Source organism: Scardinius erythrophthalmus (genome assembly GCF_964197995.2).
Source record: "Scardinius erythrophthalmus genome assembly, chromosome: 6".
NCBI lineage: Eukaryota > Metazoa > Chordata > Actinopteri > Cypriniformes > Leuciscidae > Scardinius > Scardinius erythrophthalmus.
Genome location: NC_138226.1, coordinates 37,132,313 through 37,149,377, shown reverse-complemented (window position 1 = coordinate 37,149,377; position 17,065 = coordinate 37,132,313). Strand labels below are relative to the sequence as shown.

The 17,065-nt window shown below is 39.5% G+C and overlaps 1 protein-coding gene across 4 annotated transcripts in view; it reads right to left on the bottom strand.

Annotated features, from left to right (window-relative positions):
• Positions 1 to 1,545, bottom strand: part of prpf40a (PRP40 pre-mRNA processing factor 40 homolog A) — a 56,943-nt gene extending 55,398 nt beyond the window's left edge. For 2 of the 4 annotated variants that reach the window (XM_081368637.1, XM_081368639.1), the window contains exons 1-2: positions 1,447 to 1,542; positions 323 to 403 (exon numbers count right to left, since the gene is read on the bottom strand). In XM_081368637.1, the coding sequence (XP_081224763.1) occupies positions 323 to 403; positions 1,447 to 1,449 (84 nt within the window). In that variant the 5' untranslated portion in view covers positions 1,450 to 1,542. Of the gene's footprint in view, positions 1 to 322; positions 404 to 1,446 lie in introns of all 4 variants that reach the window. The other 2 variants (XM_081368638.1, XM_081368640.1) reach the window with 1 other exon arrangement.
• Positions 1,546 to 17,065: the final 15,520 nt, after the last annotated feature.

Genomic DNA, 17,065 nt, shown 5'->3' with positions numbered 1-17,065 from the left:
AAACACAAAAATACATTTGAGGAATTAATTAGTGTTAACAACTAAGGAGAGAGAGAGAGAGAGAGAGAGAGAGAGAGAGAGAGAGAGAGAGAGAGAGAGAGAGAGAGAGAGAGAGAGAGAGAGAGAGAGAGAGAGAGAGAGAGAGAGAGAGAGAGAGAGAGAGAGAGAGAGAGAGAGAGAGAGAGAGAGAGAGAGAGAGAGAGAGAGAGAGAGAGAGAGAGAGAGAGAGAGAGAGAGAGAGAGAGAGAGAGAGAGAGAGAGAGAGAGAGAGAGAGAGAGAGAGAGAGAGCATTACAGTTAAGGCTTTCCAACACCAACTTACAAAGGGCAGGGGGATTCCTGAAGGTGGAACACCAGGAAAAGGTGGTGCTTGACTGGGGCCACTATTAGCATCAGTTGAGGACTGTTATGAACAAGAGAGTCCATTACAGTAACCACAGCTCTGATAAAGATGCTGCACATCACTGATCTAAAGTCTGATGATGTTCTCAAGTCTAATGACAGAGCCAAGCTTATATGAACCTTCAATGTCACGTTTCTTGAATAGTTCACTCTAACCATCTAGCATAATTTCTGGGCTAAAAGTAGCCTACATATTTTGTTATCTAAAAAGCCAGAAGGTTCATATATATGTACATGTATAACAAACCAGTGATTTATATACATATAAGATATATATATATATATATATATATATATATATATATATATATATATATATATATATATATATATATATACATACATACATACATATACACACACATTTCAGTGTACTGTTTACCAGTCTCGCTTATTTATTATATAGAATAATTGCACATAGGACATTTTTTTGTAAAGTGGGAGATTGATTTTACACTAAATAGGATTGCATATAATTCGTTGTAGCCTACTCTTTTGTATAATGACAAATGAAGATTCTGAATTCAAACCAACTTACTGCCCTAAACAAGCCAAGCACATAAGAACTCAATTAACAATCACTCAAACTTCACTATGTAGTTTTATAAGAGTTTATCAGGGATAAATCGTCGACCATCAATGAAAACTTAAATCACTTTATCAGTGTGATTAAGTTGATATTCTCTAGTCTAATAATTTTATCAACAGCAATGCAGTCAGCTTAAGGAAACGGATATCCATAAATAAACTGCTTACAAGCAGAAATGTTTAACAGGATCAGATATGTATCACAGTGCTGTAAAATTCACAATAATAAATTCGCATTCAAACACACATTAGCTTTAGCGTTAGCATCAGTCACTCATTCACATTAGCTTATATGCTAACCAAGCTTTATTCTGTCCATAATATACCCTTTACTTCAATACAACCGTCTGTAATTCAACCGAAAACACAATTCAATGTTTACATGTGTCATTTGTAGTTGCTAGAATACACCAGTATTGTTTTATGTTAATAAACTTTGTATTTTCTTGGACTCACCATGATGAGTGAACATGCAGCGACCCTGCGCGAGACAAAAACCTACGCTCTGATTGGCTGCTGCGCGCCGGGTTCAAACTACAGCAGTCGTGTTTCAGTGCAACCAGTAGGACGCGCGCATATACGAGTTCGAAGTGCAGGAAAAAACACTGGAGTGCGGCGCAAGAAATACGCAGATCTGAAGCCTGTGAGTGCAATTTTTTTTTTTTTTTTATTAATTCCAAAAAAAAGAAGAAGAAAGAAAATGTAACAAATACATAACAACAGGAACAATAAAAAACAAGACATGTTTCACGAAATCAATACAAATTAAATAACTAAGAGCCAGAGGGGAAGAAAATAATAATAATAATAATAAAATATATATACAAGGTTAAACATTTTTGACTTTTCAAAGATTATTATTTTTTTTTTAATTATGCCCATCAAAGACAAAACACAGAATTATAGTCTACCAGAAAATAGTGGGATCATAACCAAGACTTTACATTTGTGAATTAAAAAAAAAAGTGTCATGAATAGATTAACAGTGTACTTGATATGCAAATTTGAATTGTGATAAAGATAAATAATATGAAAGGTGTTAATACATATTCTGACGTGTTTTTTTTTTCTTTTTCGTTTTTTTTTCTTCTCTTTTTCTTTTCTTTTTCTGAGAGATACAGTATTACATAACTCATTCCAAAAAGCTTTAACACAAACACATTCACAAAAAAGATGTACAATTGTCTCTTTTACATCACAGAAACTGCATTTATTTTCAATGTTTTGGAATGGATATACTTATTGAGAACACTATTACGAGGATAGCATCTATGTCATATTTTAAATGTGACTTCCTTTATTTTGTATGTTAAATTGCCCCTATTATGGATTTTTTTTATTGCCTTTAATGTAGTGTGTAACATAGCTCTAAGTGAAAATATCCTGCAAAGTTTTAAATCTGAAAGTGCACCGTATATACATTTATTGTCTCTCAAAAGTAAGAGTCGACTCTGAGTCAATTAAATTAATCGTTTTTTTAAACGAATCCTAAGCCATTTTGTTGTGAGGTCAAGGCGAAACATCAGCATATTACCCGCCCACTTATCGCGTGCACACCAGAGAAAACTTGAATCCCCTCAAACACTGCTGCTGATTCCTGTGGATGTTGGATAGCATCGAGAAGACGCTGCATACTCTACAATGTGAAGGTAAAGACAGTTTTTTTCCACTGCCCAAGGACGAGCATGTGTAGAATCAGTGATTAAAATTCATCTTTACCATTATACCACTGCAGTATAATCCTAAACTTTTGATGTGTTCCCTTTATTTTACTGACAACTGCTTCTCAAATCTCAGTGTTCAATGAAGGATTCACTAAATGCTTGCTCTTGAAAGACAAGTCAGTACCCAGTTAATTTGGACTAATTTGCTCCTCAGAATAACCTGTAAGTGTGACTAATTATTGATGTATATATTTTCCACCGGTGTTCAAAATAATTCGTTTTGAGTTTTATATTGTGTAGCTCTCCTGCTAACTGCATGGCTAACTCACGTTATTACTATCTTACTAAAATACTTCTGCTAATCAGTTGTGGGCCACTATTACCTAAAATTGTGTCTATTGATGCAGATCGTCTGTCGATTTTACTACTTTGAGTAAAAAATTACCCTGGAAATCCAGAGTTCTGGCGAGAGCACAAATTGAATTTGCTCAGCGAGTTACTCTGGCCAAGTAATGATGCACATTAAATATGCCCTTGTATCCGAGCTGCACCAATCACATCGGGTTATCTGATATAGGCGGGCCAGAGGCGAGCTAAACAGATAATGGCAGCCCTGTGACGTCGAAGTCATTAGTAAACATTGCAAGATGGCTGTGGATGAACACCAGTTGTTTGAAACGGCTTTGGCCGATACAATGAACGAGTTAGACTTAGCTTTTTATTTAAAAAAGGAACAGAAGACGGCGCTCAAATCGTTACTTTGCAAAAAGGACGTGAGATTTTCAAATGCATGCTTGGTGCCGCCCCTCGAGCTGGGTGATTTTCATTACTCGATGCCAGACCATTAATCTTTCAGATTTGGGTCTGGATTTCCAGGCTAGTGAAAATTAAGCATGGAGCAAGATTTGTTTTACCAACGTTTATGTTACATCAGTCATTCACGCTAGAGCTCGGTTAATGTATGCACTGTTATTGATACAGTTCCCATATGTTCATCGCAATGAATTACTTGGTAATTAAAATAAAAATACTCTGTAAATAAATAAGTATAAGTAAAATAATCGGTTTGTTGATGGACATACACTTGTTAATGCTGATAATAATGACCTCAGTCTTGTCTTCATTTAAAAAGAGGAGATTTTGGGCTAGCCATGCTTTAACCTCCTCTAAGCATAGGGTGGTGCATAGCACCATTTGGGTGGTGTCTGCGTAAAAATGAAATGATACACCATGTTTCCTTAGAATAGCGCCTAGAGGTAGCATGTAGAGAGAAAAAAGAGAAGGAGCCAAAATAGAGCCCTGTGGAAGACCACAGGTCAGCGGTGCCATGGAGCTGCAGAAAGTACCCATCTTTACTAAAAACTTTCTGTCAGACAGGTATGACTGAAACCATGTCAGAACAGAAGCTTTTAGACCCACCCAAGACTCTAGTCTAGATAAAAGATTAGGGAGGTCAATGGTATCAAAAGCTGTTGAAAGATTTAAGAGAACAAGAACCACAGTATCTCCGGAATCAACCAGATTGAAAAACCTCATAGATACAATTATTTGACAAAAAGTGTTGGAGTTGATCCAGCACAATTTTCTTCCATAGCTTAGAAATGAAAGGTAAGACAGGGATAGGCCGATTTATTTATTTATTTATTTATTTATTTATTTATTTATTTATTTATTTATTTATTTTTTAAACAGTTTGATCTAGTGAAGGCTTCTTGAGCAGAGGAGTGACCGTAGCCACTTTAAGATTGGCAGGAACAGAGCCCGTTTTGAGACACTTGTTTATAAGAGATACCATACCTGGCCCAACCGAATGAATGATTAATTTAAAAAAATCTCAGGTGAATGATATCATTAGGACAAAATGAAGATTTGAGCTTGCACGTCCTTCAGTGTCTGGAGGTTGATAGGATCAAAAACCTCCCAAAAACTAGAAGCAGGTGTCAAGATTGGGGGGACAGTTAAATTAGGGCAGACACTAAGTCTTAAGGTAGTGATTTTGTTAATAAAAAATCTTTCGAAGTCTTCGCATAGAGCACCTGAGGCAACAGACAATGTGTTAACAGATGGATTTACAACAGACTGAATGACTGAAAACAGAACCTTTGGGTTAGAGTGATTGGATTCAATTAAGTTAGAAAAATAAGCAGCTTTTGCAGACTTAGCAGCATTCTGGTATGATGTTAGAGAGTCTTTGAACATTTGGAATGAGACAAGAAGCCTGTCCCGTTTCCATTTGCGCTCAGCCTTTCTACAAATTTGTCTTTGGTGACGAGTGCCAGAGTTTTGCCACAGTTCAGTTAAGGGGAGAAGTCACATTTGCTACCTTTAAGCCAGGCAGAATTTTAAAGGCTAAGATGTTGATCCGCATCCAGGTCAGATAATGGTTGATCCAAGTGCAAGTGTGAGCATAGTTCAGCAAAGCACAGATCGCAGTGTGTGCTAAACTGTGGAGAGTAGAACCGCGGCAATGTTACAGGTGCAATAGTGAGTTGAGAGAGCTCCGGAGGAGACAGTGAGAATAAAATAGGGTTATGATCAGAGAGCAGAAAATCTGAGAACACAATATCAGTGACATCAAGCCCATAGGAGAGTACAAGATCCAACGTGTGGCCCTGAATATGAGTAGAGGTTTTGATCTACTGTGACAGATTAAAAGCATCTATTAGATTAAGAAACTCCTGCGACAGGGAATTTGACAAACAGCAAACGTGAATATTAAAATTGCCCACCAATAGAAAGCAATCATAATTTTTGGCAATATTGATGCTGTATAAAATCCTTAGTAGAATGTGGAGGGTGTTATATCAACCCTACACAGACAGGACCATTCCAGTCTAGGTGGAAAAGCTGAGCTTCAAAACTGGGGAAGGCCGTAACAGGGACAAGCCAGCAGCGTGAGGAGAGAGAGTTATTTAAAATTGTTATTATCTCACCCATTCGGACGAGGAGAGTTAAAAAATGAAAAAAAGTCAGCTGGAACCAGTTCTGAGAAGGGTGTTGAATCACCAACCTTTATCCAGGATTATGTGATGAACATAAAATCCAGGTTATGAGATGAGTAGAAGTCATTTAATAAAAAGGTCTTATTCACCACCAGGGCCTGAAGTTAACTTTTTTGACCACCTGCCACAGTAACTTTTTACCAGCCAGTTTTTTTTTTTTTTTTTTTTTTTGCCTCATAAAGGTGAAAAATAGAAATCACACAAACATTGTTCTTTAACTTGTAAGAATACACATTTAAGTGCTGTCAAGTTATTAACGAAATCATAAGTAATAATAACTCTTAGACTATAATTTTTTTAATCTTTTTAATTCATTGATTTGCTGTGTCACAGACATATTCATATGTCATAGTCATATATACTGACTGCTGCTAATCTGAGTCCACAAAAAAGGAGCAGATGCACTCCTCTTCCTCCACCTCTGCTGCAGCTGCATCTTCCATGAGGTCTGGTCTCCTTGTCCGTATGCTGCTGGCATGCCACATCTCAACTGCTGTGCTAGGGTCAAAGTCTTTGATTGAGGGGGAGGACAGATGGACAAAGAGCAGGTCAGACAGTGTCTCACATTTGAGACTGGACCGCCAATCAGACTTCACCATCTTCATTACATTAAACCCACGCTCACAGTCTGCTGTTGATGCAGGCATGCATAACACCAGATCCACAAGGTCCAGGAAGTCAGGGCATGCCTCCCTCAGCATCCTGTTAACTTCAGCCCAGGTGATTTTCTCCAGTGTCTGTGGCTCCTTGTAGAGGCAGGACTTGATGATGGTCCACTGGTCTGCAATCAGATCGACATCAACTCCAGAATAGATCAATATCGGCTTGAAGTGACTTGTGAGCCTGTCCACTTCTGAATCACCAAAGTCTGAAATTATATAAAAAGAATATTTTAAAAGTTTGTAGTAGAAGTGTATGTTGTTTTGAGTTTAAAGGGGGGGGTGAAATGCTCATTTTCACTCAATCTCCTGTTAATCTTGAGTACCTATAGAGTAGTAGTGCATCATTCATATCTCCAAAAAGTCTTTAGTTTTATTATATTTATAAAAGAAAGATAGGCTGTACCGAGTCTTTCCGGAAAAAAACGAGCGGCTGGAGGCGGGCCGTGTGGGCGAAGCTAAGCTGTGCTTACCTGCCGAGCTAACAATACACAGACATTTGAAGCAGTTTTACTCACCGCCCGGTTCCAACGCACGACCGCAAACCTTTATCATTGTGACTGCTCGATCCTTAAGCATTAGACGATCTGCAAATCCGTCGATCTGGGCTTTGTTTATAAAACAAGCATCTTCGAAATGCAGGGAACAAACAAAAACACTTGCACAACTCCGTTGATGCTCTGTAAAAATAAACTCCATCCACTGGTCCCTTAATGCTGTTTTTTTTTTGGTAATCTGTGCAGGGTTGTCTTGCCCTGGCAACCAAAAACACACTTTGGTGACATTTCGCTCTCTCGCTCTGGTCAGTGAATGTCTCTGCTCTGGTCTACGTGTGCGCGCGCGCTCTTCCGTGAGAAGTGCCCTTATGACCCATATAAGGAAATTCCGCCACATCTGACGTCACACATGCCCATACTCGAAAAAAAACTTTCCGAAACTTGTGACAAACCGGAAGGAGTATTTTTGGAACAAAAATACTCCTTCAAACGTACAACTTAATTTTTGAAACTTTGTCCATGTTTAGCATGGGAATCCAACTCTTTAACAGTGTAAAAAACTCAGTATGCATGAAATAGCATTTCACCCCCCCTTTAACATTTTGACCATTTTTAAAGTTGTGTTCTTTAATAATAGAAAATCATACTGCTCTCTGGCATTAGAAAAAAATTGTACATTAAGTTATTGCAAGTTGCTTTGAGATGCTAACCTGCACTGTTTTCTGGATCAGGCCATTGTTGGAAGCTCACTATCTTTGTATCGCTCAGGATTCCAGACCCAACATCCCCAAATCTGTTGTCCATGCTGTCGGACAGCTTGTCCAGAAGTTTGTCTTTGTTAGCCATCATGTGGCTGGTGTCACTATGTCTCAGGTTAACACCCATGTAAGTGTTGGAATCCAACACCTTCCTCAGCATCGGTCCAGGTCTGTAGTCAAAGTTTTAAGTTTTAGTTTACTTTTTTCAAAAGGATTTGTATATCAAGACTTTACAGTTTTAATCATTACAATACAATCACAATGAGTGGTTCATTGGATACATGCTGTGTGAGTAAAGAGCCAGAATAAATTAATTTAATACATGTGTGTCAAGACAGAATCATGACAAGAGGGAGGTCACATATTAGGAGGTAAAATTGGACTAGGTTTTAGGAATGAGAAAACCACTTTTTAAGCTGAAGCAAAGATTAATAACACTTTTTAAACTATAAACAGTAATCAATATAATTATTAAATCATATAATATAATTATATTACCTGTATTTGTGTTTGAGGATCACAGCCTGGGTGGAGGTCAGGCAACTGTGGACGTCAGCTACTGTTAAACATGACTGCTGCAATTTCACTGACAGGTTGCTAAGATGAGTCAACGTATCATGCAGGAAACTGCTGAACTTGAAGTGCATCTCCATCTGTCACCAGCTTGTAGAACCCTCGTGCCTTGCTCTGTTGAGCAGCATTTACCCCTTTATTGTCTGGTGACTGCATCTTTAGAAAACAAGAACAAAATTAATTAAACTGGAAATGGAAGAACTGCATTTGACATGTTAAATCAAAATGTTGACATAAATAATATACAACAATACCTATAAGCTACTACTTACCTGCTCAAGGTGCTGAACAATCCCCTTAAACCCCCTTAAGAAATGGTCCAAGGACCTCAATAGGTGAAAGACCCACCTTGTACCTCCTAGGCATCAGTGGTTTTATCCCTAGCACTGAGAAACTGTCCTTTAATTTGGCTCTGTTCAGTGGGCACATGTCTGGTTCACTATCTTTGTGGGGACTCTCCATAGACTTAATAGTTTTTATACTGTACAAACGATATATTCTATCTCCTTACACTAACACTCCCCCTAAACCTACCCATCACAGAAAACTTTCTGCACTTTTACATTTCCAAAAAAACTCATTCTGTATGATTTATAAGCTTGTGTACCCATGGGGACAGGGGCGGATTAAGGTGGTCAGGGGCCCCTAGGCTGCTCTTTGTGTAAGGCCCCCCCTTAAAAATGTATTTAGTGCCATACGTCCACACGCAATACGGTGAACTGGCATACACACATTGAGAGAGCCAACACTACAGTGTTTCCTTACATTCCTTCAAGTGGTGGACAATTCACATCTACCCAATCACCTGCTTTTTTTTTTTTTTTTTATGTTTCTTATAGGCCAATTAGGGTCTTTTTTTTGTTCGCGCCAGGCACGGCGTTATGGGTGCCACAACTTTTCTTCAAAAACAACAACAACAAAAAAAGTTTAATATTCTAATTTTGTCAAGAATTAGAAAAAATCGGCAATAAACTCATCATTTGTGCTAAAATAGTCTAAATGTTTAGTTTTAAAAACCATTTTAAAAAGCTGGTTATGTCTATTTTGATGTCTCTGCGCAAGTTCAGCAGACAGTGAGGTTCGGGTTTGTTCCGATCAGAGCATGTGAGCGGAGAGCGCATCTCTGAATATTCCGCTCGCTCATTCCGCAGGGTCGCTCACTCAACCCAGAATGGCCTGCTGGTTTGAAAATATGTGGAATAAGGGCTGCCTCCGACTAAATTTTTTTCTAGTTGACTATTAGTTGTTCATTTAAGCCTTCGTGGACAAATCGCCCCTTTATATTAATTATGACCGCCGCAAGCGTAGCTAGCGAAAGCGGTCATATAGGGATTGTCAAAGTTTTTTTTTTTTTTTTTTTCTATCCTCTAACTGAATTTTTCGTCAACGATACCAGGGACACCGAAACACCGGGGAACATGAAATTTGGTGGGCATGTAGCCCCACTAGACTTTTACGGAAAAATTTTGTTTGGTCCCCGGGGGCCACCCCCCCCCCCCTTCGCTGGGCCCCCCCAAACCCAAAAAATGCAGTTTTTCCTAAATAACTACCTGAACCGTGGCACCGAGGATGAAGAAATTTTTATGGTATGTTGCTTTTAAGGGCCCACATCAACCTAGCCCATAATCACTCATTTGTGATTTGCGCCTCTCCCATAAAAAATGAAAATGCAATATTATTCTGCTTTAATCGCCCCTATCTTCAGTTGAGATGTTCAGAACTGCACCATATTTCATGTGTATGATTAACTTGACATCCTCTGGGGGTATGCTAAGTTTCGTAGAATTTCATCCATGGGGGGGGTATAAAATAAATTCATTTATGTGCACATTTAGTGACTGTACACTCATCGGCCTGTAGATGGTGGTGTTGAGCGAAGGGTTGCTGGTTTAGGATGATACTGTCACTAAGGTTGCCAACTGTCCCGAATTAGGCGGGACGTCCCGCATTTTGGCCTAATTTATTTGTCCCTTGCGTGACCTCCCGTGTCCCGTTTTTTGACAAGCTGATAAACCACTGACTTATACAACAGCAACAGCAGCAGTGCTGACCACGACACTTGAGAATGATCACCGACACCTGTCATCATCCAATCACAGCTTTTTTTAATCACTGTTTTGAGACAAATCATTGTTTGATTTGCGAACATCCTCTGCCGTCTGGTCGCTTCCGCTTCAAGCCGGACTTGTCTCGCGCTAACGGTAATTTCCTTTCACTGTCCACGTTTTGATTTCGGCTAATCAATTTTGGCGAATGCAAACAACGTGATTATTGTTCATGAGTCTAACATCCAGCCACGCAAGAAAACATGTAATCTACCTGAGGGAATAATATGCTCAAAAAACATTTCTGATTATTATTAAAGTTTTAAAGCTTTTAGAAAGTACATAGAAAGCTTTTGTAACATTATCTTAACTGTCACTTTTGATTAATGTAATGCATCCTTGCTGAATAAAAGTAGGCAATTACTTTCTTTATTTTTTTTCCCAAAATATAATCTTACTAACCCCAAACTTTTGAACTGTAAGCCTAGTGTATAATGTTAAAAAAGCTTTCTATTTTAGATAAATGCTGTTATTTTGAACTATGGTTTGTTTGTAATGTGACTTTTTTCATGTATGACATTAAAATTATTTTTAGAATTAAATACATAAATAGGTTAAGCAATACAAATGTGTTTATGTCTGATAACCTTTTAAACACAAACTTAACTGCAGACACTGAAATGACGTACACTGTGTGATACAGTACAAATATTTTGAGTGTCCCTCATTTTCCTATAAATAACCACGATTGTCCCGCATTTTCCTTTTCTGAAGCTGGCAACCCTAACTGTCACACACACACATGCAGGAATACAAACAAACGCAAGCATGCACACACACTGACATCCACACGCACAGACACACACCTATACACACACACATACAAATCCACATGCACAGACACACACACAAACACACACGCGCATACACATGTACGCACGCATACATACACGCACAGACACACACAGACACACACATACACAAACACACACACATACACACACACACAGACAGACATGCACATACTTCTACTTTTTTTAGGTATATACATAAACACGCAATACAGCCAAATTGCTCCACGTCATTTCTTTTTGTGGAAAGCCAGTGCAGGCCTGAGCGGCTGTCATATTTTGTACCGCCATGCGGTACATCTAGTTTAATTACTTAGGCTATATACCCTAAATAGGATAATGAGCGTTTACGTAATATAGCCGCACCCGAGCGCACGACCGCACGCATAAAGCTTGCCACAAAGAACCGGTAAAAGTAATGATTATGAATGTGTGTAAAATAGCAAGGAGACATTTAATTATTTATTATTAAACTGGTGTTTTCTGTGTCGCTGCAAAGATGAAGTTAACGATGCGGACTCGCCATGAACGCCAGAGAGAAATGCACATTTCATATGGATTACATAATCTCTATTTAGGTCCCCACTGACTACGTTTACATGCAGCCAATTACCCGTTCAAAAACCGGGATATTAGCAATAACCCGGTCGCGCACTGCCATGTAAACACCGGCAAAAACCCGAATATGCTCATATCCCGGTTTTTAAAAACCCGGATATGATACCTGGGGTACCCCTTTTCTAACCCGAGTATTTGGTCATGTAAACACGTATCGGCATATCCCCATCAAAAGGAACATTGATTTGTGTTCTGCGCATGTTCTATTCGCAAGGAATCTTGGTCTTTTGAGTAGAGACGGCGCATACAAAAACCCGCGTGCCCTTGCAGTATACCGGAAGTAAACAAGAAGTAAGTTAGAGGTAAACATGGCGAGACGCAGGACAGCACCAAACTTTTGGAGCGAGGAGGAAAGCGCAAAGTCGCAAACAAAGGCGATCGCTATCTGCCCCGAACTATTCATTATCCGCGTGCTGCTGCTGTTGTTGTTGTCTTTGGATACAGGAAGAAGAATCGGAAATGACGCATATTGCGTCTTAAGGTTGTCCGTACGTCAAGACGCAAACTGTGCGTCGCCGTTTACATCGGGATATTGCCAATTCCATGTATACAGGAGTAACTCTCTTTACTCGCGCATGTAAACGGGTTATTCCGAATGTTTCAGAAACCCAAATAGTGACCTTAACCCGACCATAACCCGAATATTGACAGCTTGTAAACGTAGTCACTGTGACACGAGTCCCCATGAGTCTGTGTGCATTTAGGTTGAAGTCCCCACCGGGATAGAAAAACGGTACACACTCTCACACACACACACACACACACACACACACCGTGCTAACTCAACAGATATAAGTTAGACCTAAGTTACCGCAGCTCGTATGTAAACAAATCACACACGGCTGTGTTGATGGCTGATTTAGTCAGTAGACAGTTCCTGGCAACTGTTAATTACAGCCTTTAGGAACCGTTAAGCAGAACTAAATTAATATTAATATTACTGGTAAAGTTACCGGGTACCGGACATTTTCTCACTGGTTCCCAACTCCCAACATAACTTAGACACGCACACATATCTATGTAACTGTCATTGTACCGTAACCAACGTCAGCTTTGCTTTATCTCATCTCATCCCATCTCACCAACAGTTTAATACTTACTCGCACATCCAAATGTAGTCAGAGAAGGGCCTCATCTTCTTGCCGATCGCGTGAACGTTCCAAAACAGGAGTCGCATCCTCTCAAACTGCGCTGCTTTCATGGACGTCAGTGCCTTGACCGCAGCGGTCTCCTCCAGAAGCGCAGTCTTTGCTATTTTGCAACTTATCGTGTGTAGGTGGCTTTTTGATGACTCGTGGTCCTTAATTGCTTCTAATTTTAAGTTTTTAGTCCCGATTACAAAAGGATTTGACTTCGCTTTCTCTGAGCCATACGGCAGTCACTGCAGTACATTTCGTCTGTACTGCTGTCATAAATCAGCCACTCACGAACCTTGCCGTTGTCGCCAATTGTCCACTTTGAATTAAAACGTCGTCTTTTACTTTTCTTTGACTCATCCTCATCTTTTTGTTGGTTGTTCGTTTCAGCTGGCCTCTTTACCCCAGTAATGTGCTGCCACATTTTGAGCTAAAATCCAACGAAATGGCGGACTTAAAAAAACAAAACAACACAACAGACGCAAAAAAACCCCTAATGAATCACTCATTTCTCATTGGCTACCCGCCAATGTGGCAGGTAGATTGACAGTTTTACCCTCCAATTGCAAAATTCACCCGCATTTGGCGCGTGGTCGGGTGTTAATTTCAGGCCCTGTTCACCACAGAGCGGGCGTTTATGCCATTTTAGGAATAGTGACAGGAGATGAATGCTCTTCTCAATGAGCGCAGATTTTCGTGATTGACTCTTTGCCGCCGGGAGCAGAGGCCAGCTCTGTGGAGATCAACCTAAGCAACAGGACTCAGGTGTAGGGGAAAAACAGGACAGAGCCATCGGTAAACCGCATCCAGCGGGTGCCAGGCAGCAGAGCTGCACCGAGCGAGTCTCAGTTTCCTCAGTTTCGCAATGTATCCTCCGCGGATTCCTCGTTTCCTCCTTCGCTTTCTCCGCGAGATGTTGAGCGGCCACCGGCGGATACCATGCAGGATGATCGTTCTGAGCGACTCGTACGAGTTGTAGAAGGGGCAGTCCATGTCCAAGTTGTGAGAGTTTGTGAATGAGTCTACAACAGAGACGCCGATGTCTAGGAGAGCTTGACGGTCGTATACTAGAAGCGTACAGCGCGTTAAAGACACAGCAGACAACCAGAGAAGCACGAGAGCAATAGACGGCAAGCCAAACACACAGGCGCCATCTTGGAGACTTCCGAAGATGCTTCCCGTTTTTTGTTTGTTCGTTAAGGTGACGTGCGAGTTTCACGCACGGTCAGTTCCGTTCCTAGGTTTCGTTCTGTCGCTCGAAGGCATCCAAATGGATCCTGCCAAGGTAAAAGCGGTTGCTGATTGGCCCACCCCAGATAGTCATAAGGCGGTCCAGCGATTTCTGGTGTTTGCCCATTTATACAGGCGATTCATTCGGGGTTTTAGTCAGGTGGCACTACTGCTGACTAGTCTCACCTCCACACAAATGCGTTTCTGTTGGTCGACACAGGCTCAGGAGGCCTTTGAAAACGTAAAGAGCCGCTTCATTTCAACTCCCATTCTCACCAACCCCAACCTGTCTCGTCAATTCATTGCGGAGGTAGATGCATCGGAGGTAAGAGTGGGGGGCAGTATTGTCCCAGAGATCACCTTTGGACGACAGAGTACACCCATGCTCTTTTTTTTTTCTGATCTTCTCACCCCTTCAGAATGGAATTACGACATTGGGAATAAGGAGTTACTGGCTGTTAAGTAGGAGAAGTGCTGATTGGAGAGTGTGAGGCTTCCATTTTATCGAAAGGGAACTGTAGATGTAGCTGATCACGACGTGCTCAATTTCATTACCATTTATACAAAAGGGGAAACTCAGGAATAATTTTGTACTGAAATGAAAACGTTGACCATGTCGAGAGTTCTGAACAGTAGAGAGCTGTCATTCTTGTCTTCTAAAGAAAATGCACTAAATAAAAAATTGTAATACTACCTGTAGTGTTTTATGAGTGATAGTTTAGTTTTAGTGTATTTTTAATGTTAAATGAACTGTTGTGCTGAGAGTTGTCCCAGTGATAAAAAAAGAAACCTGAATTTGTGTGATAAACAAGTACAGTAAAAATAATTATTTAATGAAATAATAATTAAAGAAATACTATTATAGATTTTGTTTCTTTTTCAATACCTAATTCAGTGAATGTATATTCTGTTTAATAATGCTGTCAGGTTTATGTTCAGTTTTGTCATTGTAATGCTGAGTTCACACTGTGCGATTTTAGGCCCGATTTTCACTCTCTGACAGGTTTTGCAAAATCGCTGACAAATGCCCGAAATCATAGCCAAATCGGTGCTCGTTCACGCGAGTGATGATCATGCAGTGTGAATTATCAAAGGTGCGATCTAAGAGAATCACAGATGAGTCACCGACACCCGTGAGATATTTGGCATGTTAAATATCTGGACCTGTCTGCGATTCAAAATCCTGCTGTGGTAATGTGTTCTGACTGGAAATGAAACGTAGTTTACGGACCAGACAGTTGTCTGCGATTCTTCCTCTTGATAAGTCCTGCAATGTGAAACCCCCTGTCGCCGATCCATCGACTGAATGCTACCCCAGATAGTCATGCAGTGTGAAAAGAACAGTGATCTGACTACATTGAAAATCGTGCAGTGTGAACTTGACATTAGTTTACCCAGTTTGTGTTAGTTTCTGCCTTTGATTGATATATTCCTTTCACCTGTTTTATTATTATTATTATTATTATTATTATTATTATTAATTAATTAATTAACTCATTAGTTCCTGTGTATTTATACTCCCTCTTTGGTTCAGTGTCTTTGTCTCGTGTCATCCATGTAACATGGATGTTTTCCTGTTCTCCTGAGTTCCTATGCCGTGTGATCGTTTTCATTGTTGGATTAAAGACTGTTTGTATTATACTCTCCTGCTTCATGCGCTTCCTTGTCATAGCCACCGTGACAAATGCAATTATTTATTTACAGTAAATTAATACAAAACATAATTTTCATTTATTATTTAATTTGGTTCTACCTATTTCAATACCTAATGCAGCAAAAGTCTCTGAATTTATATTCTGTGATAATAATGCAATTTATAATGTATTTAAGACATTTTACTTAAAAACAATACTGATTTAACATAACATTTACATGTATTCAAACCATACAATCTAATTTACCTATCGGTATAGGTCCAGATCTGATGAAGGACATGCGCCTGGACCCGATGTCATAGCGGGGTGCTAAAGTGCCAACTAGTTTCTCCTTATGAAGGATCCCTTTACCACTCTACAGATAAAGCGTTGTCTGGAAAATTTGGTTCGCGTATCTACCCCGAAGTGATACAATTCTGTATCAAAATGTTAAGGCCAGACAAGTAGTTTTTTAAGGCTTGATTTGAATTACAAACCTGCGCACATATATTCAAATGCGCATACCAATGAACTCGTAATACGCATGTGCACCGTGCACGCCATCAGCGTTCTCAAAGGTTTTGCGTTTAAAGTCTGTGTAGAGTTTCCTGTTAAAATGGTGTTGTGTTAGCGGCCCCTAAGTTAATAACTAATGATCGTTGCGACCGAAGTGAATCAATCAAATTAACTTTAGCTGGAAAATAACTTTATTCAAGAACTTCTATAAAGCCAAAACAATCTCTGTTACTTTAAACTATCCTTGTATCTCTGTAAAGCCGCTTTGGAACAATCTACATTGTAAAAAGCGCTATATAAATGAAGATGACTTGACTATGCCCCAACCCCTTAGTTACTGTTGCGAACTCGGACAAACAAATGGAGTTGCTAACTGTCTTACATTGACAGCTGTCAGTGTAAAATACCTACATTTTGGACACAGAAGGACCACCTCTCATCGAAGAGCATTCAAGTGGGACTTAAAAATGCCATGGAGGATATATAAAAGATTTTAAAATAAATAGGGTGGGTAACAAGATTAATTAGGAAGCGAGGGTTTACAGATCACAATGAAAGCGGGAAAAGCCTCATGTTATGGTCGTCACGATCAGAGATGATGCTCTACTAGTCTGTAAAAATAAATTCCATTGCCCATCCTCCCAGGATACCTGTGAATTAGCTTTATGAAATATTAATAATCAATAATAACTGGTTATAATTAATTATGAATATTTGGATCAGTTAATATAATTAACTTACTGTTGTAAAATAATATTACAATCAATTAGCCTGTTTGTCCCGTGAACACTCAGGATTAATTGTTTATTAACTCTAAGAAATGTACATTTCCGGGGTATGGGAAATGTCTTTCTCAATTTACAGTACTACTAAGAGCAGTAGCAAAAATCTA